Genomic DNA, 16,369 nt, shown 5'->3' with positions numbered 1-16,369 from the left:
TATAGTGCCGAACAAATGTTTATGTTTAGTGCTTTACTTTTACTTGGCATGCCCAAATATTTTAAGGCATCTCTTCAGATCCTTTGCCAAGTCCAACCAAACTCTGAGTTAAAATTTCATTACCATGATTTTGAGGTGATGTGGAGGGAGAATTAAATACCTTTTTGTCTTTGGACAAAGACATAAAAGGACAGTACACATTAAAAATGGGCCACAATGAAAATAGCTTCTACCGTTAAAACATCCAAATGTCTGGATGCGATTTGAGCAGCAGATGGTCTTAAAAATGCTGGCACCAAACAGAGAGCTGTGCCAGCTTCCTAAAATGTGACCGATTATGAATATTGAAGTGGTCAAGGCAGTAGATGCCACCTCCTTCATTCATTCACACAAGATAGGTGGCCTCTTAACCCGAGCTGATGTATTTCACTGCTTAATATCCTGACTGGACACAGGCCAATCAGATCACAGCTTCTCACAAATTAAGTAGCCGTTTGATATTCATCATCTGTGGAGCCGCCGTGTGCGTGTCAGACCACATTACCATTTAATGAAAGATGTATTCCTGTTTCCCCAAAGCTCTTTGTTTAAAATAAAATTAATTGCATCTTTTTTTATTTGTTTTTGCATCGCTGTGTGAGAGAGGGTTTAATCTTAAGCCAGAGCTTTTTGTTTGTCAGAGGGAGAAGCAGCTGCAGTGCTGACAAAGGCAGATTTGTTTGCCTTTAATGTATTCTTGGAAGAGCTCTTGTGGGTTTTTTTTTTTTTTAGCCTGTCATTTGGCACGTCACCCAAGGTGCTGTTTTCTTGTTTAGAAGGATTTCAGTCGCTTATCACTCAAGCAGCACACTAAATGGCTCTCAGAGTGATGATCCCGATCATGCCCTTTTCATTCTATTATGAACAACAGACCTCTGAGCTGGGACTTTTGCTTTGCTGCCGATCACCATGTGGACCTCCTAACCCTTTTTATCTGCCGGGGCGCAAACTCCATTACAGACGGGGCAAGCCGTGTTGGCCTAATCTAACTGGCTCTTTAAACAGYCTTTTGGGTTGGACGAGACTTCTTTATTCTTTTCGTATTGGACTGACCTTACCCAAATAACAAGGGCAACATGAATACCAGACTTGCTTTCCCGGCAGGAGCGTGTGTGAACTGTTATTTTTGCCATTTCCTGGGCAAAACATGTTTTTCTGTGCCTTACATAATTAGTCATACATTATAAAAAAAACAGTTTTTGCTAAAACTGAACACTTTTGGGGTTATGTTTTGAATCGCTCTGTGCTTCTAAAGACTGAAATTTTTACCCTCTTTACAGAATTGCTCAATCTCAATCAGACTGAATGGAGARCCTCTGTAAAGATCGGTTTTCAAGTCTTGCTTCAGATTCTCAGTTGGATTTTGGTCTGGATTCTGATTGGGTTATTCCAAAACTTGGATACATTGATTTAAAACATTCAGCTGTGGCTGCATTTGCTTTCTTGTTGAAACGTGAACCCTTCACCCCACAACATGTGGGAGTGTCGTTCCATGTCCGTTTTCAGTTGATGGATGTGATTTACTRATGTCCAAGCAMATGCAGGTGAACTCTGATTGCTAATTAGCTCACTTCTGAATGGAGTTGGTTGCGRTGGATKTCATTTAGGGGCCTTCAATTAAAATTGGCTGAAAACCAATGRAAATAAATTCTTCAAATCTTTTTTCATGAAAGAAAAYCATGAAAAAGAAAATGTTCCCACCACAGTTACTATATGCATTTAGAATACATCTGTGTTTCTGCTTTCATTGTGGTAAAATGTAAAAAGCTCAAAGGGATTACACWATTTACTGGGCATAAGTACTTATCCTATCAGATGTTACACTGTTTTTACATCTATCTTGTCGATAAGCAGCTATAAATGTTGCATCTTTTTTGTGCAGCATTTTAAAAATGATCCAAAGAGACTTTCTTGAAAGCACACAAAGAAGTATTCAGATGAGATTTGGTAATTACAGTAATTATAGTTTTGAGGCTTTCTTCTTTCCCTCTCTGTGTTTCATTTTGTCTTGTAGCATCATTGTGACCCTGGGGAAAAATCAGCTTTCTAGGGGGCGGGGAAGAGTAMATTTTCTTTTAAAGATATTTTGTTTCCAAGCCTCCCTACAAAATTGATTTCATGCAAGAGAGCGTAATTTAGCTTCTTATGATCTATAACATGTTATTTCGTAAGACACTGGGGTATTTACTAATGACAAACTGTTTTAGACCTAATAATTTGCATGCTTCGTTGCATGCTTCTTCTGGTATCCTTGTGAGGAGACAGTTGATTCTGCAACATGGTGTGCAGTTCCTCTAACCAGGTTACAGCACAAAAACCAGTATTTCTGCATTTCAAGTGAAATATGTGTTCTTTAAAAGAACCATGTGTTTCATCTTTCGAATCAACATAAGAGACAAGATGAGCGAATACGGGCATTAAAACTGTGTCCACGTTCAAAACAGTGTTAAAAAAAATTTGAGACCTTGTTTTGCAGAAACAAGGTCTGACCTGTTAATCAGTYTGAGTAAGTTAAAAGTGTAAAATAGATCAAAGTATCAATGTTCTTCTAGTTTATGTGTATATAACAAYAAATKGTTCTGTATTGATGTGAGCTTGTCCAAAAAGCTCTGATCTCAGGGCCTCACAGATCTTGATCTTTGTCATTTGCGGGTTTCAAATTTTCTTTTAACCGACTGACTGAGAAAGAAAGGGCAATTTTAGCATTTATTATTTGCAATTTCAAAAATACCCGGTGCTTGTTAAAAGGATGACACCAAAATCCTGAGTCTTTAAGAGAAATTGTGAAGATTGTTTTCTACACGAGTTGGAGTCTSTGTTTGGGTATTAAAGATTCAGATGAATTAGTGAACAAACTACAGCAGAGTTTTGCTCGGCTGATGGGAAGGATGACTGTTGAACCCAATCCTCTTCTGTCAATTTGTCAATCACAGCACATTTTGTAAATGGCCCCGAGCAAATATCACGCCTACAGTACATCTAATTAATCGGGGAATTGAGATGTGTGYTAAACATAGGAGSGGAGCTCTCTTTGTGTGCACTTGCGTGCAGTAATAAGCTAACATGGATGGAAGCAAATATTACATTTGTCATACCCAAAGTGCAATCCTTTAGCTCATTTACTCAAAACCCTGAATAAATTTCAATCAGATTTTGGGGAAACCCTTGACTTTAAATGAATGTATTAATAACAAAACAGTCTTTCAAGTGTTGACTTATAAATCTTAACCAAAAAAATAAACATGAGTAGTGATCTTTTTTTATAAGGTGACATGGCTCACCACCCAGGGAGCCATGCCATCAAAGGGTGGCACAAACACYCAAAAAATAATTAGTTCTCTGTCGGGTAGTAAATTCCTTTGRCCCTTTCTTTAAAGAAATTTGGACCACAGTTGACCATTTTTACTYCCAAATATAAATAGTTAAGTTCTGATCTGGAATGATCTACTCTGAAATAACACTCTTTAAGATTTATTTCATCTGTCCACTTCCGTCAACTGTTTTTCTTTGATTTAGATGTGGACTTTGACTTGGTCATCCTAGTACATTGATAATCACTGACCTAAGCCATTTTTTTGTACTTCTGGCTTAATGTTTAGGGTAGTTCTTCTGCTCTATTGTGGAATACAGAACACACATGTATGCTTTCAGATTTTATCTGTGCAAATTTTAAAACCYTGAATTGCAGCATTTCATAACATTTCACAACTTAAACACATTGAGATATGCAAGATTAATGCAAACTGACAATCAGATAAAGGGATGCGAATACTTCTTCACAGCATTTTAACCTTGCAAYATCAAACTATTTTCTTATGAAATGTATTTCRTTGGATTTGATCAGATACTGTGACATCCCTCAGCTAATGAGRAAAAAAAACAATTAAATGTCACATTGCACAGGAAAACATATGGTGTTTTGTGTAGCCAGCTGCAGACGTACAAGCTGTGTTTATATTTTATAGCTTAATGTCTGTATGAAACTAATAGATGAAGTAAATTATGTTATTTTGTTTCAAACAGATGCACTGTGTTTGGTTTTGTTTTTTTCAAGCAAAAGGAGATGAAGGCCTTTCRACAGCCATCCTGATACAAGTGTTCTTGCATGTTTTACCCTTTTTATTGCTTTTACAAATAAATCMTGGTCAACAAAAAATGTTTTTGCCAAACATAGTTTCCAAAAAATATATATATAAAAGGCAGCTTCTTTGGCTGCCTTTTGTTTGAGTAAAATTTGAATTCGAACAGACATATCTCATTTTATGTGTGTTTAATGTAGAGTTCATATTGATGCATTTAACTTTGCTATGGTAACAGACCAAGATCACGTGCAGAACCATGGCAAGTGGTGATGTTATTTTAATTTCTGTTTTGACTTTTATCCTCAGATRAATTTTTAACCACCAGATCTTGTAAATTCTCTTTGCTGTCCCTGCCCTGTCATTTTTCCTAGTTTATATTCATAAAGTGGGTATTGTGTGCWCACATGTGTGCAAATCAGCCTGTTTTCTTATGGACAGTCGAGGTCTCACTGGTTTCCTCTTTTTTCTTCAGAACAAAATGTTCATGTACCGTGGGAAGGAGTACGAGCGCAGAGAGGATTTTGAAGCACGGCTGCTCACACAGTTTCCCAACGCAGAGAAGATGAAGACCACCACGCCRCCCAGCGAGGACACAAAAAGCTCCTCTGGACAATGTATCCTCAGCATGATGTCCCAAAGTCTTRCTGAATTACAGACAGGGCAGCAGAATAGGTCTTACAGATGGAAACTATGCTTGGACCTTCACTCTGCCTTCGTTTATTCAGATAAAAGTAAAAGCCATACAGTAAAACCTGAGAAATCTAAAGCTTGGATGATGAAGAACTAAACYTGACCCTTTTGGACCACATAAGACAGGAGGTTTTAGTTTCCAGGTTAATAAGTTGAAACAGAATAATATTTATGTTTGTGCGTACATGGACAAAAAAGATAAGGGGCAAGAAATCTAAACATAATTTTACTTGTMAATATTTGATCATTTATATGCACTAAACAAACATGTTTACGGAGTACACAAGAATGTTTTTCTATTTCTGAAAAACGAAAGTAGATTGTAGAAAATACAGATTTTTCTGAGTTGACTTTCTTCCTCTGTCTGCTGGCCCTTTTCTGCCTACTCGGCACTTCTTGACTCCATCCAACCACATGTGAATAGCACAGGAAACCTGGGTCTGGAAAAGTRAAGAACTTGGTCATAATGAAGCAATACTAGTTGAGCATTTTTACTGGTTTCCTTGATGTTTTTGTTCTGCTCAGACATTCAGTGTTTCAAAGTGAAGCCCATTCTCAACCTTCCGGCCAAGTTTCAAAACAAGCCTGTGTCGGAACAAATTGTCAGGTAAGCTGGGCACTGCATACTTCTTCACAGTAACGGAGCGTGTAAGTCAAAGTCACACATCGTTTTCTTCAATCCGCCGTCGCCCAATTTGCTTTCCCCAGCCGCTCCGACAGTTCATAGAGCCTGTGATGACATGCTAGCGGTGGATTGGGTTTGCTTTGTGCCATGCGCACAGAAGCGCCGGTATGAAGGTGATTAAATCTTGATTTAAATGTGGGTCTGTGTTGAACAAACGCTGGTTGACCTTCTTGTTGTTCTAGAGGCTATTAACTTTCACCAGCCATCTGCCATTAGTCACTGTGCCAAGTACAACATTGTTTCTCTGCCATCGTTAATAGCATTGTGTCAAGCACCGGGGCCACAGCAAACAAGGGGGCCCCCCCCACCGCTCGCGCTCTCCCCTCATCCGTGTGCCAGCCGGGCGCTGCTGTGCTCAGCTGTGCAAATTCGCTTTGATATGCCACCCAACGCTTCAGTGGACATGATTAAAAGAAGGCGTTTACTTGGAAAAACCTTTAGGCAAATTTACCTGGGCACTGATCTTATCGTCGCCCTGCAGCAGTGGGCTTTCAGCAGCCAGTTGGCTTGTTTRCTCACTCTGTCTGATTGGAACATGTGACTCTGTTAATGGCCCAGATTAGACAGTCGTGTTTAGACACAGACAGAGAAATGTTCCACGCCGGCTGCCCGTTCGCTTTTTTTGACGCCAATTTGGCCTCTACGTCTCTGGCTCTCCCTGTTCTTTTACCACTTGGCTCTCTGTACCTTCCCTCTGTTTTCTCTCATTTATTCTCTCGTTCGGTAAAGAGATCAGCGGTGCATAGCAATGAGACCAAGCCGTTTGAGCTGAAGGGTCAAAGCCGCAGGCAGAGCGCAGCCCGCTTTTGACCTTGCCGTGCCGAACCAAGCCACTCCATCATCTTTAGCCGGTCTACCAGCTAATGACCTGTAAATGTCGTAATTTGGGTCACAAACTGATTTAAATCTGCAACATTAATCTGTTTTATTAGATCAGAAGCCATTTTTGTTAATGCTGGCGTTTCTTGTCTAATCCGTGAACGTTGGGGTTTAAATGGGTGCCCTTTATAAGAATTAACTTTGTTTAAAGACGTTTCATAAATTTTCTATGGTACGTCATTCTTGCTTTGCTTACATTGACTTTATAGTATCAGCAAATCTACCTGTTTTTGTTATAACCAACCTGTGGTGTATTTACAGGTAAATCTCAATAAATTATAGTATCGTTTAAAAATTATTTTAATAATTAAATCAAAAGAATGAAACTCCTGCAGATTGATATGACATGATATTATTGCAAATTTGGGTTGCGTTGGGGAGGTGACCGGAAGGAAGCCCTAAAATTACCTGTATACCTATTTTTAATGCTGCACTTTTTTCTTCCACTCAACTTACTATTCATACCTTTACAGTAAGCCCTCTGCAAAAAAAAAAAATGTGGGCTTTAATTTTCCATCCACATTATTTGAATTAACAGAAAAAAGAACTTGAGGTCTRTAGATTACATAAATGTATGTAGAATATATACTTTTTTTCATATACTACAAAAAGTTCTGAAATAAACTTACCTTTAAATAATACTCTAATTTATTCAGATTGACCTGTTTACAGATATGAAATGCAAGTTCTGTGTTCATTTCCACAAGGGAAGAAGTTCCAGTCAGCTTTTCCAAACTCTGCTGTGGAACCSTGTTTTTTTCTTCTTTTTTTTTCCAGACTGAAAAGTCTATTAACCTGATCAGGCAAAGTTCATCCCTGCTTGTTGCAAGCCTCTGTTGCACGGGCTGCAGCTTATCTGCATGTCTGACAAGTTGAGCTAGCTTTATAGCCTCCCAGTGATGTTTGCGAGGCATTTATGTCCTATGTTGGTAAGGCGAGCCCCTTCTGATTGAGGTAAATCAGGCTTGCTAATGCCGTAGCGTCTGGCAGGCCTGGCCTAGAGCGGGTTTGTACTGTGTTTGACCTGAAGCAAAGCAATCAACCTGTACCAATCAAGCTATAGATTGCCAGTAACAGTTTTAATTTACTCAGGCTCAGATTTTCTCTCTCTCTCCAGCTTCTACACAGTGAATGAAGTCCATAAATTCCAGTATTCCAGGCCGGTGAGGAAGGGAGAAAAGGACCCCGACAATGAATTTGCGGTACTTTTTAGCATTTCTTTATTCAACCTGCATTTGTTCTGTTTGTTGTTTGACAAATAAGATTGTTGCCAGGCATAGCGAAACCACCTTGAAGGTTTTAGTATTTGGATGGTTGTTGTGATTAAAGCGTAAGCAGTCAGAATTTGATTGCTGATTGCCAATTTCTCTCCAAGAGCATTTTCATATCTTTTAGAGTGGCCATCACGTCGTGAGCTGTCACCATTTTGTATATGCTCTAAAGTAATTATAGCTTTCAGCGTCTTAAATTGGTAATTAAAACCGTTTTAATTGCTATTATTACCTGAAATCTGAGATTTCCACAAGCCTGACAGCCATTTCCAAATCCTTTGTGTTTTGAGAAGACAGAAATTGAACATTTGACTTTTCAACCAGCTTATTACATGTCAGGGCTAGTCAAGCTGAAAAACAGCAGTTTACAGTCTTCAGCAGGTTTATTTTTATTTTTATTTCCAATTGTTATATTTTAGTGAATCAAGATACACCTGCATGATGCGCATTTGGAAAACCTTCCGAATAAGATTTTTATCCTGCTGAGCATGTTGTATTTATAAAATGGAGTCACAGTATTAAAATCAACTACAGAATGATGATGCAAGGCAGTTGAAACTTTACTGCCGAACAACTTCAGTAGGTAGTTAAATCGTAAACAGCTTTACAGAACAACTTTCRACACGGGCACAGAGATCCCTCCACCTTTACTGACTTTTATTACATTAGGATGATGTGATGCTGAGAAACTGGTAAAACCAACCTTCAATTTGAGTAAATGTTTTTAGTTGAAATTAAAAATAATAAAAATGATTATTCTATAGTGTCACAATAATAGAAATTCCTCCTGTCACAATTAGTGGCACCTCTGAAAAAATCCTTCTAAGTGAATCCATCTGCATCGCTTTTGGTTTTATGCATTYTATTTTGTAGGTAATCCTCGTGAGATCAGGATGCAGCTAAAGCGATGAAATATATCTTCAGATCTTACTGGGAGGGAATTTCAGCAGTTTTTGTGTAACTCTGTACCTACTGCTTGACACAACTTAAGCCTTGATCTAAGTTTTTGTAATGGATCTTCCGTCCTAAATAAGTGCAATCTTTTAAAAACGTTGCACGTTTTTCCTGCTTCAAATATTATAGAGACAGACATTTTGATGCAAAAACAGTGCCGAGTTCACTTTCATCTGAAATGACTCCTGTCATTGTGTTTTCAACAGAACATGTGGCTTGAGAGGACCACGTACACRACCGCGTACAAGCTTCCCGGCATCCTGCGCTGGTTCGAAGTCAAATCAGTCTCCACGGTAAGTATGAAGGAGCCTTCATGTCGAGCGGACCTCCTAATCAGACAAGGGTCCGCTTGAAGGCAACTGATATGATTAATCTACATAAGCAGTATAGACAAGCGCCTGGACACCGGCACGCCACTCTTCGAACTTTACAACAAGGCATGCTTTCTCTTTACTCACATCGATTTGCCAAGCCCTCCTGTTTCCACCGAAAACWGCCACGCAGCACAAATACTGCTGCAGGACAGTTCAGACCTTCCGTCACTGTTGATTTTCTGTAGAATTACCTGGATTGCTGTGTTGGAAATCCTTTGGTAATAAGGYCAGGCTGGAATCCGTGGCTGAACCACCTAGAGACGCTTTGCAATTTRGCTCATTTCGCTCGCTTTCGATAATTTGAAATGCTGCTTGCGTGTCCCAGATTTTGGGGCTGAGCTGTTGTGTGGAGAGTGGAGAAATTAGTTCATCAACATAATTTGGAGAGGAGGTCGCTGTGTCACTTGGAGCAAAGACACCCACTGTGTCTCTCTTTTTTTCTTTTTTTTTAATCTCCTTACTTTGTCCCAATGCAAAGCCACTGCTTTGTTTGATTAGCCTGGCGGAAGTAATCTGCTATCAATTACCCTTTTAATATTGCCTCTATTATCAGATCCTGCCGTAGAAACAAACAGACACACTCAGTATACGTAGGTTTCTTTTCATCTCTACTTTATTTATATCGTGTTATTTAGTCAACACAGTTATTTTCTTAAGTTTATTAAATTATCAAGTTAAACAAATTTAGCTAGAGTAATGAGCTTCGTGAGTATGAGGATGAGCTTCGTTTAATTACTTGTGTGCAAATAAAGCAGTTTATTTCAACTGGAGATGCATTCTCTGTTTTTTCCATCGTATGTTTAAACCTGACGACTTTGATCCGGTGGTTCTTGTATTGAAAAACTGGCCGCAGCTAAATCCGTCTAGAAATTCGAGTCTTGTCTCCACAAATGAGAAACTTGCAGGAACCGTGTGTTGAGGTGTCACTCTTCATCCGTCGTCAGAGTGACTCAGAGCAGACATCTCCTCCTCCTCCAGGCTGGCCTGAAACTTGCTGTAAGTAGCAGCTTGCCCCCCATGTGAGCCGGGGATAGGCCGGGTCCCCAAGGTCAGACTCTTCTATTTAAAGCTTAATGACGAGGCTGAGATTCACCAGGCCTAATCCCTCCATCTGACACTTCTTTTTATCATGGTGACCTGAGACATAACAGCGCAGATTGGAGATTTGTCTTTGCTTGCCTTGGCTGGGGTCTAAATCTGACATTTGTTCAACAAGCCCCTCATCTGTCCTCTAAACCCTTACTTAGAGGGAGGTGTTTATTTATTTTTATTTTACTGGGATTGATCTTACATGGCGCTACATATATTTTAGCTGGAGTTTTGCTTTCACACTGTGATGGATTTATAGCAGCTCTTCTAAATATTCCTCTTTTTTTTTTTTTTTTGTTCTTGGATTTTGCAACCACGTTACCTCAATTATTATTTTTTCAGCACTAGCAAGATTTATGAAATAATTTATGAGTGCAAAGAAAAGCCCTGAATTTGTTTCTGTACTCTGAATGAATAAGTTGATTTATGCTGATACCTGCCACATTTTCTCAACACAGAGTAATCGTAAACGGATAAATATGTGCTTACCATTCCTGATCTCCCTGTTTACCTGCTCTGCTGCACAGGAGGAGATCAGCCCTCTGGAGAACGCCTTGGAAACGATGCAGCTGGCCAATGAGAAGATCAGCAGCATGGTGCAGAGGCATCTCAGTGATCCCAACCTTCCCATCAACCCTCTCTCCATGTTGTTGAATGGGATTGTGGACCCTGCTGTCATGGGAGGTTTTGCTAACTATGAGAAGGTGGCTAACATTGTTATTTTCTGTTCCCTTATTTTATTGTCATCTGCAGACATTATTTTTTTCCTTATTCTTTGTGTCTTGGATTATTGGATTATTATTTGAATAATAACCATTTGTTAATAAGGTGAATACTTTGTTGAGATATACAATCTCTTTTTCAAGAAGGACCTTGCAAAAAAAAAGCATAATAAAAAAACAAGCTGAGAATATCAAGAGAATATTATTTCAATTAAAGTAATTTTACTAAATTTGAGTGGTTTTGAGTCAGTACAGCATTTGCAGTATTGTCATGTGAATCCTCATTTTGGAGGGATCTTTCAGAGAAAAACTTAGCATATTTCTTTAGGATTTGAATTTCTGGGGCATTTACAAAGATCAGGGCACATCAAACATTAAAGGGTGCTAGAGGCAAGCAGCAAGTATCTCTCATAAATTATCTTCCAAAGCATTTAGAAACTTCATTTTGGACCGTAGAAAACTTTAAACCACAAGAAAAAGATTAACTTTCCGTGTTTTCTCTTAAAAAGTTTACAGAACAATTTGGGTCGTTGGATCTTTGTTGTTTAAGCCGCTAGACTGTGTTGGGATTTAACGTTAATGCCTCCTTAAGCGCTTATGAAAGCAGTTCTGTTTGCCTCAGATTCAGCAACAAATTGATGTGGAAAAAGTACAGGTTCTGGTTAAGCACTGGAGCCTGTTTGGTGGGGGGGGGGGAAACACCTTACATGTGTTTAAATCTTTCTTGTTCTTATAAATTTTGTCCAATAAAATCCTCATTATTGTTATTCTCCTACAATTACTATCTTTGAAGGTTGTTACTTTCCTTGAAATAACTCAACTTTTTTTGGTTTTCAAAATCTCATTTCCTATGGAGTCCACCCAGTGACCTGTGTGGCAAACAGTCATTCTTTTTGAGTTACTTTTGATAGAAAAACTTACAGATAACACATTTGTTCCCCGGTGCTCATCCTTACCTGTGATAGATTGATACTGGTCTCACGAAAGTCATTGTTTGAGTCTAAAGGGGAGCGATGGGAATCCCTTGCCCTCTGGTCACTCTTTTATTTCCGTGAAGTATTGCAGGTGGTGGAGAACAGACTGAAATCTAGATTAAATTTAGTTTAATTTTATTTTAGCAGTGCTTGCCTTGCCTAGTCAGATTTTATTCCCCTCTGTTTCTATGTACCTCATAAACTTTCAAACATCTCAGCCTCCCCCTGAACCTTTCCTTCCCTTCTTAACAGAGTCTCTCTTCCCCCTTTCTCAGGCCTTCTTTAATGACAAGTACATGCAGGAGCACCCAGAGGACCACGAGAAGATAGAAAAACTGAAAGACCTCATAGCCTGGCAGGTGAGACTAAAGCTGTCAGAGACACTCTCTGTTGTTTTCTTCCTTTTGTTTGCTTCTTGGATGTCGTAGTTCAAGAAAAACAGCCGCGATTGCCTTGTCACAAGTTGTTTACTTTGAAAAGATGATTCATTCTGTGTTTATTATTACGGTGTCACCTGTACTGAGCAGAGGACGACCTGGCCTACAGGCAGCAAAACGTAGGTGAGGAGCAGGAGAGGCATGAGGATGCATGTCCAAGGCCCCTGGGTCTTTTTAGCATAATTAAGCCTTAATTTACACTAATCTGGTTAAGAAATATCTACATTGTCTCCCAGGAGCTCAAACGTCTGTAGGTCTCTTTTTTATTTTTAGGAATATCGCTTCAGAGATTGAGTGGCCTTGGTTGAACAACCGAAGCCTTAGCATGTATCACATTGTGTGTTTTCCTGTGTGAAAAAACTCTCTGCTATTATTGAGAACCTATTTAAAAACCTCGCTAAAGTGCTTTTATTACAAATGGAGGCAAATTGGAAGCTCACAAGTGAAAATTTAATTTCCAAAAAACTGGTAAGTGCTTTGTTTGGAATGTCTGATGGCTGAAATGAGAAGGGTAAATTGTGTTAACCACTTTATATAAGATAATGGCAAAGAAATGTGATGAAGCAAACTTTCAGAGAATGTTTGGAGGCGGCTGAAATGTCTGAAAGGTCTCACCAATCCATTTCCTGGCTGTAAACCTTCACTCAGAAGTTTACATATGGGCATAAATTGCATTTTTTATTTTTTTGGCTCTGAGTGGCTTATTTCAACTCTATCTTTTACCAGAACTGAATGATTATACACCATTCAACTTCTCCAATTAATTGCGAATTAAGAATTAATTGTGTTACCAGTTGTTACTGCAGTTCTGGATAAGCATGTGGTTGATCATGTGCACTTCTTTCTTGATCAAGCTTTCTCAAATCTCTGGAATGACTCGGATATATATWAAAAAAAAAGTGTGCTTTTTCTGAAACTTGCTAAGGGACATCAGTGGTGGTGTTTGTTTGGATTTGAGCATTCAGGGTTTTAAAAAAAAAACAATGCAACATGTTGGGTGTATAATCAATACATTGTTCAATAAACAGCTCAAAATCTCAAACTCATGACATCAACGTCCACGATGAGTGTATGTACACTCGTGACCAAAACTGAGCTTTTTAAGAAAACACACTTTGGAACATTTTACAATGAAACTCAGCAGCTCGTCTGTGCTAAATCGTGGTTTCATACACTGTTGGTTGTCTTTTTATCTGCAACAACTTGGGATTTAAAAATGCTGCCCTCTAAGCTTTGTTTTGCATCTTTTATTGCTCTTGCTTCGCTGTATAGTTCTAAACTGTGGGTCACTTTAATATTCAGGAAATAATAGTTTCCTGGTTTATGGTTCACCCAGGAGTTAAGCACATATACAAGAGGTATGTATGTCTGTCGCTTCCTATTGTTGGCTGCAGGGGGAAATAATTATATTTTCGATCGCTGTTCCTGTCTTAGTTCCTGGAAAATAGGTCAGCTTTAGGCTCCACATCTCTGGCAGGAATGAAACTCTTGAGAAGATGTGCTATTTTGTGGTGGTGAACCCTTTTTTCTTCACAGGAAAATATGATTCATACAGAAATACCTCTGTCTGCTTCTCTCTTTCTGCACTGGTGTCTTTGAAGCTCCATGTCCTTTTGAATTATTTTTTTAATTTACTTTATGCAGCTATTTCCATTTTTACTTAAACTTGGGGAAAATAGAGGAACTCCCCAAACTAGTTAAAGTTTACACAGTAGCGTTGGATAACCTAGAAATTGAAAAAGTCTCTATTTGATCATTTTTGAGTTTTTTGAGTTACAAAAGATTTATTATCCATCCAGCCAWCCATACWTGGGGCTGCACAATGGTACAGCAGGTAGCACTGTTGCCTAGCAGCAAGGAGGCTTTGACTTTGAATCCGAGCCCGGTGTCTTTCTACATGGAGTTTGCATCTTCCCTCCACATGTGTGGATTCTCTCTGGATACTCCCGATTCCTCCCACASTCCCCAAAACATGACTGTAAATTATCCATCCATCTGCCTGCTGTGTCCCCCACCTGGATGACTGTGATGTCAAATAGTATCCTGTCAGCTGGCCATCCTTTTCTGTTGTCTTTAGGTTTTGGCAAGTTCAGTATTTAACATCTGCCATAAAAATATAGTCAAGTTTCTGATTTTTGCTTTATAAAATAATACTAAAGCTGTGTCCAAAAAGCTGTTATGTTTATTTTACAGGGAAAATGTCTTGGAACCCCGTTAAACAGTATGAGCTGTCCTGTTTTCTTGACCCTTGTTAGTYTTGTCTTTTTTGAAATTGTCTAAATGAAGACAGGCACACTCRAAAGGAGGAAGTGAACTCTGAGAGAAGCATCCGTGTGACATTGGCATTGTGCTCATCCAGTAATTAGARAAGAAATGAGGGTTTAGAAACCGGTGAATTGAGTTCTGAGAAAAGCTGTGAAAAGACACTGGGTGTTTTGCTGGCGTTCATAAAGAGTGGATGTCAAAATGACTGGCTAAAGCTAACGACTTTTAAATGAAATGTTTGTCATGCACAGTCATGAAAGTAAGCAGCAAATTATACACATAACTAACGTCCAAGCATCAGCTGCCTATTCAGAAACACAAAAGCGGATCCCTTTCTGAACTGTAACAGTTGTTTGTTTTTTTTTCCCCAGAACGCTTTCTTTTGACAGGGGCTTTTACTCCAGCTTTTGGTTCCTTCATCTCATAAAAGCTAGCCCGGGTGCTTATTAGTCTGCCTGACTCACCAGTAGCTGCKTGGACCTTTTGGCCGTCATGAAAGGTCTTAATATGTCATCTCAGCCCAGCTCTAAGCGAGCGTGCAGCGTCTCAGCTCACCAGGCTGTTGATCAGAAGGCTGTGTGGTGAGGCAAACAGGGACAGAGTGACGGGAATCAGTTTGGCACAGACTGATATTAAACAGCAGTGACATTCCCGTCTTACTTGTCAGCTGCTAATGTTGGTATGTTGTTCTTCATGAACTGATCAGGAGGGTTTTTTTGTGCCCTCAAACCCCCCGAAAGCATTTTGAGAAATATATGTCCCTTGTGTGTAGAGACACACAACCAACAGCTATAAGTAGTTGTGGATATTCTTCAGGACTTATTGACATTTTTCCTGCTACAGCTTTGTCRTCGTTTTCGGTAAACTGTCACAACACCCAGCTATATTATGCCATGTTTAAAGAAACMCTTTGTGCTAATTTCTAGGTACACTCTCCTTGTTCAGAGGCTCTGCRGATGTAACTTTCCAGCTTACTTTTATCTCCACATTTACATATCCATCAGTGTATTTATGAGTTTTGTGTCCAACACTTTACGCCAACCTCTACCAATTAGTTTAAGCTCCTGGTTGCTCTCACTCCATTGGAGGCTCCGAAAACAGTTTTCAAACTACTGAMGCATTTTGTATTTACTATGCATCAAATCTTCAAACATAAATCCAATCAAAGGCTGCAATCTTATTAATGTTTGGTGTATAACATTCTCTTTAACCTTTTTGGGGGGAAGGTAATGTGCTCACATTGTCATTCATGTGTTTGGTTTAAAAATGTTCTTTATAAATCTGGAACAGGCAATCTGTAAGTATGAAAAATAATTAGCACAAGATCATGTCTACAGTGTGACCCCTCTGTTGTAGGTAATTATGTAAAGGAAGAGAGGGATTCCATGATTGAACACATTTTTTACTGAATACAGAGTGATATGTGGCTGTTCCTTCAGTATAGTCTTCTAAGGCATATCATKAAATCTAGAACAGCATTTAAGCAGTTTTGCACAATATTGCACTGGACAAATAGAATTATTTGCAGTGTGATGAACTAATATAATATGGATCTTATCTGGCACAAATATAACTGATAAATATTTCCATTTTGATAGTATGCTAAGAAAATTAAGACATGAAACAATCCTCGCAGAAACGTTTAATTCACTAATGTTAATTGGGTAAGTTCATTGGGTAAGTTCAAGGTTTGTCTGCTTGAACGCTTCTCATGACATGTGACTATGGTTTTATCGCTCACACCAATTGAGAATCCTGTAATAATGACAAGAGGGACTCTTGACTTTCGGTGGAAAGTGTCCCACCCTGAACAGCCAGATTAAGAAATCTCATTTTAAAATGGGAAAGAAAAAGGAGAAAACTTTCACACTCTCAATTTAAAGGCGTCACTTTATTAGTCTTAAAAAA

The 16,369-nt window shown here is 38.9% G+C and overlaps 1 protein-coding gene across 1 annotated transcript in view; it reads left to right on the top strand.

Moving 5' to 3' along the window:
* Nucleotides 1-16,369, top strand: part of dock1 (dedicator of cytokinesis 1) — a 205,264-nt gene that overhangs the window by 169,505 nt on the left and 19,390 nt on the right. The window contains 6 exon segments of the mRNA XM_008437114.2: nucleotides 4,594-4,735; nucleotides 5,337-5,418; nucleotides 7,493-7,577; nucleotides 8,807-8,893; nucleotides 10,591-10,767; nucleotides 12,035-12,118. Coding sequence (XP_008435336.1) covers nucleotides 4,594-4,735; nucleotides 5,337-5,418; nucleotides 7,493-7,577; nucleotides 8,807-8,893; nucleotides 10,591-10,767; nucleotides 12,035-12,118 — 657 coding nt within the window.

Source organism: Poecilia reticulata, linkage group LG19 (assembly GCF_000633615.1).
Source record: "Poecilia reticulata strain Guanapo linkage group LG19, Guppy_female_1.0+MT, whole genome shotgun sequence".
NCBI classification, from domain to species: Eukaryota; Metazoa; Chordata; class Actinopteri; order Cyprinodontiformes; family Poeciliidae; genus Poecilia; species Poecilia reticulata.
This window is presented reverse-complemented; position numbering and strand designations above follow the sequence as displayed.